General features: G+C 34.5%; 1 protein-coding gene across 1 annotated transcript in view; it reads right to left on the bottom strand.

The window, feature by feature from the left end:
- Positions 1 to 15654, bottom strand: part of AKAP9 (A-kinase anchoring protein 9) — a 100010-nt gene that overhangs the window by 19367 nt on the left and 64989 nt on the right. The window contains exons 23-32 of the mRNA XM_090142821.1: positions 13102 to 13264; positions 10159 to 10371; positions 8923 to 8961; positions 7471 to 7703; positions 6562 to 6681; positions 5593 to 5769; positions 5370 to 5474; positions 4751 to 4903; positions 4307 to 4486; positions 542 to 1627 (exon numbers count right to left, since the gene is read on the bottom strand). Coding sequence (XP_089998947.1) covers positions 542 to 1627; positions 4307 to 4486; positions 4751 to 4903; positions 5370 to 5474; positions 5593 to 5769; positions 6562 to 6681; positions 7471 to 7703; positions 8923 to 8961; positions 10159 to 10371; positions 13102 to 13264 — 2469 coding nt within the window. The remainder of the gene's footprint in view (positions 1 to 541; positions 1628 to 4306; positions 4487 to 4750; positions 4904 to 5369; positions 5475 to 5592; positions 5770 to 6561; positions 6682 to 7470; positions 7704 to 8922; positions 8962 to 10158; positions 10372 to 13101; positions 13265 to 15654) is intronic.

Consider the following 15654-nt stretch of genomic DNA (forward strand, 5'->3'; position numbering starts at 1 on the left):
AACCCCCCGCCACATGCAGGGCCACCAACCTCCCCATTTAATACTAGAGCAGGCTGCCCAGGGCCCCATCCAATCTGGCCTTGAACACCTCCAGGGATGGGGCATCCACAACCTCTCTGGGCAGCCTGTACAGACAACCTATATGGTTCTGTAATTCTATAAATAAATAAAAATGTTCAGACTAACTACTATCACTCCCTTATCCATTCTGAACCTTCTTCCAGAAGATTCTGCCATTTTGATTGATCTCCTCCCGTGCCATAAGTTGATTCTCTCCAGTACATGCAAATTCAAAGTAATAATAAGAAAGTATATGCTCAAAATGCAAATCAATTAATGCAAAACAAAATTGATAGTACAGTTCATCTAAAATAATATCTTTTCCTTCCTGTAATTCCAGGAATAACAGAGAAATGAAGATCTACTCCACACAGCAGGATATTTCTATTGCGAGTTGTGTAAAGTTTTGCGTTCATTACAGTCTATACACAAGGAAATGATTTTAGTGAAAACATGCCAAAAGAAAATTGCATATAATTACCAGATATGTCTGCATTTCTTCTTGCTTAATGTATTTCTGAATTTCACTTCTGTGTTTCTCTTGAATCTTTTCTAGTAATTGCTGAAGTTCCAGTAGCCTCTCTTCTTTCAATTTAGATTCCTGTTGTGTAACTTTTACATTTTCTTTTTCTTGCTCCAAGCTATGATTTGTCTTTGCCAGCTGTTCCTCCACCTCTCTAAGCCTCTGTGTTAAGAGTGATAATTCTGATTCTACCTCATTTTCAGTAATATCACTCACACCCTCAGTTTGGGGATGCTTGCTTACTTCCTCCAAATGTTTTGAAGTTTCCTGAGTTTCTCGCAAGAATTTCCCTTGTTCTTGGACTGCATTTAGCTGAACCTGACTCACGAGAGCAGCTGCGACTTTTTCCAGTAGTGTTTTCTCTAGTTCTAATATCTTATTTCCAAGTATTTCTCTTTCAGCTTTTCCTTGTTCTTTCAGATCTTTTATTTCATTGTAGGATTGACTCAGTTCTGAATCTTTCTCCTTAATGCATGCCTGAAGTTGCTGCAGCTGCACCTCCATCTTGCTAATGGTGATCCTTGTATTTTCATCTGAAGACCTGAGCTGGGTTTGATCTAGCAGTTCTGTCATCCCACATGAGACTTCATCCACTTTCTCAGTTTTCCTATTGCTCCCAACTTCTGTTTTTTCCCTATCACCTTTCATCAGTGCACACTTATACTTCTCTGTTACTTCTTCATGTTCTTTTCTTAAAATGTTCATTTCTTGCTTTAGCTGGTTCATTTCTAGCTTAGTTTTCTCAAGCTCATTCTTTGTTTGAGATGCCTCTAAGTTAATACTTTCTACTTGCTTCTCCAAAGCCTCTTTTTCTGCCAAAACTGTTTCAAGTGTGTGTTTCAGACTGTCAGCATCCTCGTGAAAAGCCGTGATATCTGCAGGTATTTGTTCAATATTTGCCAGTTCTTGCTGAAGCTTATCAATTACATCATTCAACTGTTCTATTTCCTCATCATTCATTTTCTTCACACGTTCTTGATCACTTTTCAGACATTCTACCTGGGCTTCAAGCTCCCGTATATGCTCATTTTGTTCTTCAAAAATCTGCAAAAAAGCACAACAAAAAAGTCACAATGAGTAACTACAAAACCTTCAATTTAGTCCAGTTCCTGGACTTCACAATAACAGTTTTTTCACAGTTTGCAGTGTCTTGTAAATAAAGGTATGTTATAAGTGAACTTCTTGATGGGATGTCCTTTATAGCAGTCTATGACAATCAAGATACCTTCACATAGGAATGACAAAGTCTGTGACCTTAATAAACTCTGTATGTAGGAGTGAAAGTATCAAATGAAGTGAAAACATTCATAATATTTACAGAAGTATGAAATGCTGAAGTTCCAGTGTTCACAATGCTTTTTCCCAACAGTTTGGTCTAAAGATTTAGCTTTTCCTTACTGTTGAAAATGAAAACAGCCCAAGACATTCTACGATTCTATAATTTTATGCAAAGGACATAAAATTCAAAGACATTCACTGAAGGATGTAACTAAGCAAATATGAGAATGATGACTCTATAATACAGAGAAAAAAGAGCCATCTTACATCCATTTCTAATAAGAAATAAATGAGAAAGCGCACACACAAAAAATCAAATTATTCATGAAAATTAAATTTAACACATTTTTAAAAAAATCTTATCAAACGGAAAAGTATGACAAGCAGTCAGACTCCAAACAGAGTAAGATTTATAAAATTAATCATAAAAACCACTTACTAAATTGTAGTAGAAGCAATATCTCAATAGATTATATAAGAACACTGAAAACTCATTATAAAGTCAAATTAATGGCAGACCAGATTACAAGTAGTAGGAATCGTGAATCTAAGTGGATATATTTTCATAATAGAATGTCTGGGGATCAGAACTGAGCAGTGCTTATACACTGGAATTGAAGAAAAAACAAACAAAAACCAACACAGAAGGAAATTTCTCAAGAATATTCTGAAAGGAAGAATATGAAATGAAATTAGTTATGGTATATAAAATAGTTAAGAACAGTAAAAGGGCCTTTTACAGATTATTAGGAACGGGAGAAAAAGAAAGAAAGAAAACAAAATTTATTACTAAAATAGCTGTGCTTTTCCCTTTATCTCTCAGTATTTTATTAGGTTTAGTTAGTTAAATACTAAAATAACTTTGTAATAGTTATAATAGGTTTAAGAATAAATGAAAAATGTGATCAAGTTTGAAGGAAGCTCAAAAGCACTAAAGAAAATGTGAACAAGGCCTTGGTTTTCAGAAGAAAAGAACAGCAACCCTGCTGACTGCTATCCAGGAGCTTAACAGCTTCTCTCCTTCATAACAGTGGAATAAAGGGCCACATAAGGCATATAGAGCTATTAAAAGAAAAGCACTTTGTGGGATGAAGATCTCTATAGGATTAAGAAAGGGATTAACCTAAGGATGATCTATTCATTTTTTAATGCTGACCTCATAAACAAGCAAACAGTAATTATTTAATGTTCTGGAAACTAAAACAGGGTAATAAGATGAAATTAAGAAAATGAAATTATACTACAGGAGAAAACCAATCATTAAAATGAACTACACCTAAATCCTAGGTATTTTCTTCAAGGCAAGAAATGTAACTCTCTTATCATGGTCATCATATAAAGCAGAATTGTTCTAGAATTCCTGAAAAATGATCTTTTCTAAATGCAGTTTCCTAAATCCAATTCAAAATTTTCTAATTATTCACTGAGATTCATTATAAGTAAAAGTAGCACATACAAACTCAGTGAAATTATCCAATCAAAGCTCTATTTCATTTCAGTGGATCCAATACGCCTCAGTGAAATGTTCTGCTAAACACTGAGCTGCTGAGGGGTAAAAGAGTTTTTATTATTACCTTAGTGAATATTTGGGCTTTGGGGACAAGGTTTATGACTAAAAAATTTCATGTTTTAAATAGTCAGAATGCAACATTCTTCCATTGAAAATATCCAATGTTTTTGCTACAAAAAATATGAGACCAGAGGCCAGTTTCTGCTACTTACATGAATACAAAATATGTAGTGTAACTATTGAAATCAAGTTCATTATATCTGTATAAATTGCAAGTATGCCAGAGCAAGATGAAGCTTATTTTCATAAGAACACATGATTGAAATGTACCAAAAAAAAAAAAAACCTATCAGTGTTAAATTTCAATACATAAGATAAAGATGAATCTGCTTTATTTGCTCTATTTTTTTTTTTTAAGAGAAGACAGCTTGTTGCTCGTACAACCACCACATTTCAAACTGGATTAAATATGTTGCCAACATCAGCATGATGGCAAAGTACTTATATAAACTCATGAGAACAGAAGTTCAGCTGCTAAAATCAACAGTAAGTCTAACAGGTGTCACTGTTAGACATAACTGAAGGTAAGCCCCTGCAAGATGGTAGAACACATGCTGAGATTCAGTCCAGCTACCTAAACATCACTAAATTTTCAGAAGTACAATAATAAGGAAAGAAGAGCTTTAGACAAAAAATGAAACAGAAATAGTGCAGAGGAACAAACAGAAAGCAAGTATAATTCACAGTATAAAAAGAGGTGGAGAGGAAAAACAGATCAGTGTTAAAACACTGTTTGATATTGAAACATTAATATTTTTAAATTAAAGCAGGTGCAGAAGATACTGTAAAGGGAGATACGTTATTCACATTTTTACTATTATTTTTAAAGCTAGCGACAAGGCAGGACTCTGAAAAAAGATTTCAAAAGTAAGTACTTTGTTGTCAGTTGTGCCTTCAAGTTGCTGTTGCAGTTTTGCAATTTGTTCATGAAGATTATCTATTTCTTGCTCCTTTTCTTGCATGATGTGAGCGAGTTTCCCAGCCACTAAGTGATGGTCTTTTATTGTGGCATCTTCAGATTTCTGGATAGCTAGTCCCAGTATTTTCATTTCATCCTATAAGAAAATCCAACCCACAAAAAATCAAAATCATATTACAGTTATATATAACACTTTCTGCATATTTTTTGTATGAATATTTAAGATATAGGAACAACACATTTTATGGAATAAGAAGTTATTATACAAACTTTTTAGTATTTTGCAAGTTGAACTGCAAAACGCTTGAGAAAAGGAAATAATTTGACATCTTGGCATTTTTCAAGAATTTGTTTCTGAGAAGGGAAAATAAACTTCTAGGCTTCCCAGTTACATAATTACCTTAAATAATTTGTTCTCTTGTTCAAGCTCTTGCAAGTGTGTAGTAGACTCCTTCCGCTGAATTTCTAGTTGCATGTGCAACTGCTGAACTTCTTCATTTTTATTTTCTAACTCCTCTCGAAATTGCTCCAGTTGTTCTTCAAGATTTGTGACCTATGCTCACAAAACAAGCAGTGAAAAAGGAACAGACAACCACATCAAAAATTAAATGCTGTAATTTTCAAGTGCAATGTCTTCTGCAAAAAGAAGAGTTTGGTAGGCAAAAACAATTGAATGTATACTCGGCGACGTTCTGAGTCTCAGAATGGAATTGTAAAACACACTAAAAATCAGCTGAAATAACTATGAATATTTTCTTAATTGGGCTAAACTTTGATTACAGAAACACTCTTGTAACTCATAAGTATTAACAGAAATTATAAATTATAAATTATAATCATGGTTATTAAGTTATTATAAATTATAAAACCAATCATTATGGCTCACAAGAGAACTTCAAAGGGATTTGGACAGCTATTTCATCTGTTTAAAAATTTCATCTGCATAGTTTACTATATTCAAAAGTAAGCAAAAACAAATAATCCAAACGATCAGCAGAAACATTACACAAATATTTTACCTCCTTTTCTTTTCTGTCCACAGCTTCTCGTTCAGCTTGCAGTTGTATTTCAAGAGGTAATTCTCCTTTTACAAAAATGGTGCCAAATTGTTTCCTTTCCTCCACCTATAAGCATGCATTAAAATTACTTTACTTGTTTAATGAGAAACAAATCAAAAGAATATATTGCTTTGTTCTCAAGAAAATAAGAAAGGAATACATTTTAATTTTAAACCAAGAATACCTTTTGCAAGTTATCTGCACTGATGATTAAAGCTTGTTCCAGTTCTCTTATTCTGCATTCTAATTTCTCAATTTCTTCATTCCGTTCTTGTATATCTCTCTGAAGTTGTTCCTTAGAAAGCAAAAGCTCACTGCACTTGTCTGTTTTTTCTTTTAAATGATTTGTTAATTGTTCAACCTGGTGATAATACAGAAAGAAGATAAATATACTGTAGTAGATTGAAAAGGTTTGCTAGCAATAGTATCAGCACTCATCTTTTATGGAGAAAAAAAAAATCCCTCTTTTTTCTTGTAATGAAATTCTTATTCTTTAGGTGGAACTGAATGCAAAATTAGGACATTGTAGTGTTACATACAACAAATACTATTAGTATTTTCAAAGAAGTCATGTATTCCATGCTTTATCACTTGCTCTCTAGTACTGCCTTAGTTACTCACAGTGTCCTCAACAAAATGTTCAGCATACAGCTAGGTTAGGACGAAACACAATTAGTGGACAATTGCGTTAAAGGCTGGGCTAATGGGGTTATAAATGTGATGGAGTACATCAGTCCAGTGGCCATTCACACGTGAGGTTCTGCAGGGCTTCACTTTAGGGTCAGTTCTCTTTAATGTTTTCATAAATGACATGGATGCAGGACATGAAGGTATACTAAGTAAGTTCGTGGATGGCACTAAATCAAGAGGACCTTTTGACTTTCTCAAAGTTAGAGAGGCCTTGCAAAAAGATCTTGACAAATTAAAGGGCTGTGCAATTGCCTCAGTGATCCTCATGGGTATGCTCACTACTAAGCCCCAATAAAACTCCAAAACAGACCTCTCCCGCAGCACGGTCATCTGTTGGGGTATACTCTCCTGGCTTGTAAATGGTTGTAGACGAGGTACACCATAAAATAGCTCAACTGCAATCCCTTAAGAGTTGTCATTTTATCTTACATATTCACTGAATACAAGTAATAAAACATCTGACCTCTCGGCTTTGATGTTCATTGACAGGCTGACTCCTTTGTGGAACCTTCAGCTGTTGTTCCAATTTCTGTATCTCTTGCTGGAACACATCTCTCTCATGCTCTCTGTCAACTGCTTGCTCCTGGAAGTTACAGAATCATGTCGATACACCATTTGATTTTAAAAAGTATCTGAATTAAATATCTTATTTACATTGTATTTTTTTTTTTTAATCTGAGGCCGGTATTGGCCGGTCTGTTTTGATGCAGCAGAACCTCTTACAACTATGACTTAAAACTCTTTCAGCTATCATAGTTCATACGTTTTGTTAAAAAAAATGAAGACAGCATAGACTAACCAAGTATTATTTCACAGACAGATAAAGAGGTGGTGTCAAGTGTGGTATTATTGTTACGTATGAAACTATTTCACCTTATTTGCAGTTAAGAATCTATTGAAAATGCACAGAAATAATAGTTTTGTCCCAAGTATAAGACACTTAACAGGAAAAAAAATTGGGCAAAGATGACTGCAGAGATGACGGTGTATGCTGAAAACACAGTATTGTTTAAATTGCTGAAACAGCCAGTAGGAAGGAAGAAACTAGGTACATTAAAGAGGCAGCCACCATTGTGAAAGTGGGTAAATATACATATAACTGGTTGGGAGCTTAAGTATCTGGAGATAGATTCTTAGATGCTATGAAAAAAAAGCATATATAAAAAATAGAAAACATAATTTCTCTAGCTTTCTTTTATATTTCAAAATATAATTGAAACTAAGGAATTTAGTCCAGCAGACCTCAGTTTCCAGGTATTTGCTGAAAAAAACAAAAACAAAAAACAACCACCAAGCATTTACTGCTAAAACAAACCTCAGCACAAGTGCTCGCCCTCCCACCTTCATGAAACATTCCTTTCACCATACTTACATCTAGAAATTTTCTTGTTTTCTCAAGTTGCTTCTCCAAAGCCTGGTTTTGCTGCCTTAAGTCCATAAGCTCAGCATTTTTTTCTTGCTCTAGTTCTATGAAACGATTGACTTGTTCCTCCAAGTCTATTTCCAAAATTTTTACTTGCTTCTGAAGGTCATCGTATTCTTTTTCAGCTTGACGCTGTACTTCAATTTTTTCTTTCATTAGCTTTTCTGTTTCCTCTAGTAATTCTGGTTATAATAAAATCATCACACACTACTTTTAGATATGAATAGTTTTCAACGTTATGAAACAAAACCACTTCCCAAGGCTGTATGTATCCATGCTGTAGTCTGCAGAAGGACATTAACTGGTTTGGGTTTTTACTATTTTTCATTTTTAGAAAATGTTTTGTTTTGTTTTGTTTTGAGAAGTAATCAAGATAATCATTACAGCAAATTCATTCCAGAACTGCTGCCCTTTAGACAGACTTCAGAGGACTGACAGTGAAATGGTATTAGATCACTTCCCCATTTAAGTTGCACATAAATTAAACGGCCTTTGTATAACTGGCACAGAAAAGAAAAACACAGATTCGAACCATAGCTAGTCAGCACAAGGGCTAGCAATGGAAATGCAGGAAACCCAATATTTTTCTCCTACTTAGGATCATTAAAATCAGTCCAGTCCCAGGCTTCAGCATTAAATGTGATATGTAGAAGTAATCTGAAGGAAATACTGAAAGACTTAGCAAGATTGCCAAGTAGAGAGGGAAATTACTGACCTGTAATTGAGGCTTTGCAAAAATCAATGACTGAATGCCCAATTCTGATTCCTCACGAAAATGCTGGCACATGTATATAGTAAAGCCCCAAACCACTATTAAGACTCTTAAGCCACAGCCCATTGAAGTACATGTTAACTAACCGTTAAGGCATCCCTTGAGGCAAAATCCAAACTGTAAAGTGCAATTACATTTGGAGAGTCTTTAAAACATGATTGATAATTAGACAGAAACAATACAATTTACAATCACTATAGAAGAAATATCCTTTAGGCACCATCATCTTACATCATACTGAACCAATTCTTATTTTAAGGTAACCATTGTATGTCCACATAACACATTGTGTTTAGATATTATAACAAAGACTTCAGTATATTTGGAAACAAAAGCAAAAAAAAAAACACCCTACAAAAATATCCCTCCAATATCAACTAAGTATGTGTAATTCATAGGTGAATAAGATGATGGTTATTAATGAATTTGCTTATTTATGCATAGAAATAATAAGAAATGTTGTTAGCAAAATGTTAAACTGAGTATGAAATACAACATCAAAGCTGCAGGCCAGTAAGAATTACAAGTGATGTCAGTAAGCCAAAAGCCCAATAATCCTGATTAACAATGTCAGTACGTCTAAATCTTCCACCCAGTTACAGGATTGGCCATGCAACATACAAACACACCTGCTTGGGAAGCTGCATCGACTGCAGCATCTACTAGGCCTAGGAGAATAGAGAGAGAGAGAAAAAACAAAAAAAGAAGCAAAGTAATTTACATGCCAGCTGTAGTTTTCTTGTGATGCAACAATGTAAGAGAAAATGAAGCCAAAGAGAGTGTGGCATTTAATGACAAAGTTGTTGAGGCAACTTAGGGAATGTGGTAGGTTATTCTGGTATGCATGAGATAAGTACCTAAACAGTTCATCCTTACGGTACCCATACAGTTGCTATACTTGAAAATATTTAAACATATAAAACAATTTAATGAGAGACACATACAAGAATCTTCTTTACAGTAAAGTAGTGACTGGCTGTTATTAAAATTTCATTATAAAATTTAAATAAAATAAAATCAATAAAATTTACAAAACCAGAGACATAAATTGCCATAAACTTTTGGACAGTAAGTAAAATGCTAATTTCATGTAAGCACTGCAATCCTCAAAGGAACAGTACTTCTTAACTACCACTGTTTCAATTTTCTTCCCTTTCAAACATACAACATTAATTCTTCCTTAAGCTAATAAATTAGAAGACATATTTACTTCATAAAGGCAAATGCTTTTTTTTTCCCCCCAAGTAAGTAGTTAGTTAAAATTATGTGATATTTATGATGTGATATTTATCTGAAAATTTTGCCACCACCATTATTTTAGTTTTTAATTTCTGTATTTTACTTTCTGGGGAACTGAGTAAGTAGATTTTGGTACTGGCAACAGCCTTTCCTTGTTGTGCAACTCCTGCAGCATTCTTCCTCCAACAAAGAATCTGATGTAGGAGCATACCTTTGATGCCTAAAAAAACTATGAACATCATGTGTAATTCAATCATATTCTGGCAGGTAACCTCACTAGTGCCTCAAACTCTGTTTCAAACATACTTAGACCAGTATTTTTACACAGGTGCCAGCTTGGAGATATTAATCTTCAGCAATAATATAAATAATAGATTTCCATAGGCATCAAGCTTTTGTTTACTACAAGAACATCTACAATGGCTCAACACTTTTTTTTTTGTTCAAACATTCTGTAAAGTTATCTCACTAACATTAGGTACTATATATGAAAATATCAAAATTTGCCACATCATATTTTTATATAAGATTAAAAAGAGGTAAAAAACAAACAATTTCACCAAGATCACTCACTATCTTGTTTAAAAATAAGAAAATCTTATAGAAAGACCGTGGGGAATACATACGCTGCTCTACTGGCCCCGCATCTGCTCTCATGGCATCCTTCTGTCTGGCAAGTAACTCCTTTTCTTCCTGGATCTGTTGCTGTTCAGCCTCTAATTCCTGCAATTTGTTACCTGTGCACAGTAGTTCTTGCTCAAGATGGTCAATTACATCTATTTTTTCCTGCAGTTGTTTTTCCAGAAATGCTTTTTCATCTGCATAACCATCAATGAGGCCTGTAGAACATCAATTTAATGTAGATTTAATAAGAATTTGGACTTCTGGCATGGTCAAGTCTCTGCAATCTCACATGAATGCACATGTATGCTAGATACTCAGTACTTGAAAAATTCTGCTCCTGTTCTTCTCTTCTTATTCAACAAACAAACAATCAAAAGGATACCACATAACAAAAAATAAATGTTTCTTTCTGTATGTCAACCTTGGTAGCAAATAGGCACTCAAAAGCAAGGAAAATAAGTATGTAATAAACTCAGGATAATATAATAATAGTAAGAAGAAATTTCAGATAAATTCATGTGGACAGTGCCATGCTATGTGCCTTACGACATTTTATTGTGCAGTAGAAAGTACTAAACATGGAGAGTGCACTCGTGAAAAACTGAGGGCAAGATTCACGGATTTCCATGGTAAGGTGTGTTCTCTCATCTCTGATACAGATGGTTCTAGAGGACAGTCTAGACATCAGCTATAGAGTGTCTGAGCCTTGTCATCTGGACACACACCCCTATCTTACAGGTTTTGTCCTACTAAGCCCACTGAACCGATATAGTATTTTTTCCAATACTCAAGTGAGCTTTGCCAGTATAAAAATGTAGTCTTAAGCCAATGTTAATATAGCTTGAGAATATAGGAAAACTACAGATGTTTCCATTGGATTTCAACATAAAAAATGTAAAACCCCTCTGGGCACTTAAATCCATAACAGATGAAAGTTATCAAAAAGAAAATTAAGTAACAACATTTTCTGCAGATACAGTTTGGGCCTAGTCCTATGCATAGCATCAATGAAGCTGCTGACCAGTCTTTTTTTCCAGACTTGGATTCAGAGTGCACAGCCACTAAGAGGAGGAAACTTGTAAAAACATACTAAACTAGAATCATACAATCTTTTAGGTTGGAGAAGACCTTCAAGATTATCAAGTCCAACCATCAACCCGGGCTACCAACTCCCAATACTAAACTATGCACCTCAGTGCCACATCCACACAGTTCTTAAATGCCTCCAGGGATAATGACTCCACTGGTTCCCCGGGCAGTCCGTTCCAATGCTTGAGAAACATTATCAACTGCACTTCAAAAAATTTGAGACAATACAAACTGTAGTAGTCACTGCCCTGTAACAGCTGGTGTTCACAATGAGTACTTAGAAAACTGGGGACTGTTTAAACTCTGGGGTATCCAGACTTTAAACAGTGCTCACACTGATCAAAAAGGTATGAAAAAGTCTTATATGATGGTAAGATCACCTGTGTTTGTTATTTTTTTTTTAAAGAGAGGTGTAATTTGTCAGCATTCTCACTGTCAGTGAACAAACTGATTGGTGTTAGCTATTCCATCACATTCGTTAGGTAAACTAGCTAAAACACCAGAGGTTTGAAAACATCTAAGCTGTAGCAGCTTTTGTGATAAGAAAGAAATGATCAAAAATGACAAACTTTATCTCAAGAGAAGACAGAGTACTATCAGATACATAATCAACTTGGACATTGTTTTGCATGCCTATCTAAGGAATTTGATAAGAGAATGTAGTTTGGCTTTGTAAGACTATGCTTACAGCTCAGTTCAATGAGCAGAAAAAAAATTAAAAAGAGTTGTACGGCATTTCTGTTTTGTTCTATCAGCACACAAAATGGTGCATGTCATTTAGAAATGCACTGATTTCTGAAGACTATCAAAAAAAGCTTGAAAAAAGATGTAATGAATTCAAGAGTTATAAAACTACTAGCAGTGATTTTAGAGACACGGCTTAGAAACCTACATTTCCTTTCCAGTTGTGTGTGTCACAACTATTAATAGCATGTGAACTCACCTTGGATTATCTATTTAAAAAGAAGAGGAAAGCTGGCAAGGTGGCATTCTCCAGCAATAAAATTTAGCTATGAAACTACTTGCTCCCACTCTGAAACAGAGAATTCTGCTGAACTAATACATTATTCTTCTAATCTATTCTTTTATCTTACACATAGGACAGATGTTTTTTGCATCTTTTCCCAATTTCAGTTACTAATTTCTATATAAGGATAATAATAGAAATGCTAGATGGAAACAAAACATTCAGTAAGGCTGCTTTAACAATAAGGCCTTTTGACTACAAAGAAGGCATTAAAACCTCTAGATTTGTTTATATTTTTTCTGATGTTAAAAAAGATGCTAGATTTCCTTGGTTGTAACACTCTGGAACATTAATATTTTTAATTGCTTCTTGATCTGGCTGCAAATATGCTTAGAGACAGCACTTCAAAGTGTAAGTTGAAATATATAATCACTGTATCACCAAATTCAGGCTGAAGTGTCTGTTTTTATCTGTGTTTTGTGGATCTAAGTTAAGGTCAAGAGGCAGAAGGCACAAAATGAAATTCAGGAAACTACATTAAAATGTAAGATTAATTTTTTTTCCTTCCCCTATCCCCCACCTTGAGGGTGATGAAACACTAGAATAAGCTGGACACAGTTCTGGGAAATCTGCTTTAGCTGACCCTGCTTTGAGCAGGCTTCCAACATGAACTATTATGTTCTATGACTCTAAGTTGCTAATACTTCAGTTTGATTGCACATAACAAAATAAATACGTATCCAAACTATTATTTTCAATAAAAAGCAATTAAAAATTGCTGAACAGAATTACACAGTGGTAACATTCTGAAGTTTGCTAAGAAACTGATCTAATTTGAAGTTTCTTTACCCAGTTAATAGGTTAGTCAGTGCAAAGATTAACAACTCACCTTCAGCTTTACTAAGCTCCAAAGCCAACTGCTCTCTGGCTTTGGTCTCTTCACTGAGACGTTCTTGCAGCTCTTCCTGATACCTGATAAACTCTGTGGCCTCTTCTTGCTTTTTGAAGGATTCTCGCATGAGTTCTGTCTGGGTAATTTTGGCATGTTCAAGCTACCAGAGGGGAAAATTACAGAGATTAGATAAATTAAATAACCGTGATAAATAAAGTTCTCTTTCTCATATTTCATTACTAGCAGCTTAACAGCGTGATGAGAATTCCTACAAAATTTCAGTGGACATTTATAAGATCAACACACATTCACAGACAACAACAGGAAGACATTCTGTATAAAAGCATATGCAAACAAACAGTTCTCAGCATACTGAACTGAATGAGCTACCTGGCTAGATACGAGTCTTTGCTCCGGTAATTTAAGGTTTATGAGTTTACACTAGATTCACCTTTCTTTACACGAGTAAATACGCATATGAGTAAGCTATCATGCACCATATGCCTGGAATAGCTAAATATAGTGCATAAAACTAGCAGAAGTTTTGATATAAACTGACATAAGTTTTTCATCTCTTTCTCTCCTAATCACGAAAATGAATGAAAACACCAAGATAATGAACTACTGATTACACAAAATATGTAATAGCAAATGGGTCAATTACCAAGAAGACCCATACTTCTCAATATTAACATATACAGTCTACATCCAGCTCTTGGAGGGGCTCAAATACAAACTGACAGATCTGAATGGGGTGTGAGTTCTTGGTGTGTCCAGTATTCAAACAAAGACAACATGTCAGCTTCAGAAAAGGAAGTAACGCCTATTTCCTGCTTCTTTCCCATTTTTTCCCCTTTAATATTGTGGATAACTGGCAAATATTTGTAAGACAGTAACTTTTTTGGCTTTGCTACAGTTTATATTGAACAAATATCTGTCAATTTCTTTAAAAATAATGGCTTTCTGAGTATCTTCACCTCAGGTCATGAGTACAATTAGCTGACAAAAACAGGTTAGGAATATTTTACAGAAGATTACACACAAAATTATCCATTTATAAATAAAACGAAATTGAAACAACATTGAAAAGAATGTTTGAGTACATTCTTTTCTACATTCATTCTCTTTTGTAATACACTGAATCCAAAGACTTAATTTAATTTCTGGAGCATTCCTTTTTGGATGGACACCATTACCTTGAATAGGAGCACTCTGACAAGAGTTTAAAAATGGAAGAGACTCTGCAGCACTGCAGTTGAATATCTGCACTGGATTAAAATATTTTAAAATTGTAGAGCCTTATTACTCTATTCTTACATTTTGAAGTTCTGCATTTTAAATTCAGAGCCCCTTCTCAGTAAAAGAAAAGTAAACAACAAGTTTACTGCATGAATAAAACAACAAAAAAAGCTTACTGAAATGCATCACATGCACACTATTGCAACACTAATTAAAACTCAAAAATTGTTCACCAGCTCTTTTCAGTAATTACAAGTTAATATAACATTCCATATAATACTAAAAAAAAACTCAAAAAGAAACAGAAACATGAGAACTATTTTTCAAGTACAGAAATTCTCTTATGGAATCATTAGAAGACATTAGCAAGCTTGTGCTAGTTAATGGTACTACTCAGTGCATGAAAGCTACAAAGGAAAACTTTAACTGATTGCAGTGCCCTCCCCCCACTTCATAAATTACTCATAGAGAAAAAAAATGTAATAAGTATAATTGACATACTTTAAAAAAAGATTTTAAGTCTACAAATTAGTATACATCCATGTCTGCTAAATTTCTTTTGTTAGAAAAAAAAAATTATAACCAAAGCTGTTTCAGAGTTCATTTAAAACTGTCTAGGAAAAATGCTCACTAGCAATACATAGCAAGTTTACAGCAGTTTTCACTGCATTCATTCTCTTCTATTTAAGCAGTTAGATATTTTCTAAAAAAAAGAAAAAAAAAAAGAAAAAAAAATTATACTTACTGAGTAAGGCGGTGTAGGCAAGGAAATTTTAGAAACAACTTTTAAAATGTGCCCATTTTTTTTGTGTTTGAAGTGAAAAATTGCAGTATTTACAACTACCGAATTATTCTCATCCAAGTGTTCAGTGAAAGGAAAAGGATATGGCAAAGGCACACGAGATTCAACCTCACAAATGTCTTCTTCTTGGCCTTCTGTCCACAGAGGATTCAACAGATTAGCTGCCCAGTATGTGCGGTAAGAATCCATTCCCAAAGGCTGCTGTTACTGTCTTCTTAACTTCCACATTGGTATTTTGCACTAGCTAAACTGCCTTTAGAAATTGCTAAGAGAAATTTGTAACAGAACATGTACATATAGCAGTCTGAGAACATGCATCAGTACTGTCAGTGACAAACCTACTGAGAATCCCCAGGGTCAGAAGAGTAACTCAGGAGCGCAGAAATCCAAGGGGGAGATGCACGAAAACTTCATATGGTCACTCCTAAAAATCCTCCTTGGAGAAGTTTCACATGAAAAAGCAACACAAATCTTCCAGTAGTAGCTGGCAGGTAATTTCCACGGCAGGG

Source organism: Phasianus colchicus, chromosome 6 (genome assembly GCF_987193195.1).
Source record: "Phasianus colchicus chromosome 6, bPhaCol1.hap1.1, whole genome shotgun sequence".
In the NCBI taxonomy this organism is placed as follows: Eukaryota; Metazoa; Chordata; class Aves; order Galliformes; family Phasianidae; genus Phasianus; species Phasianus colchicus.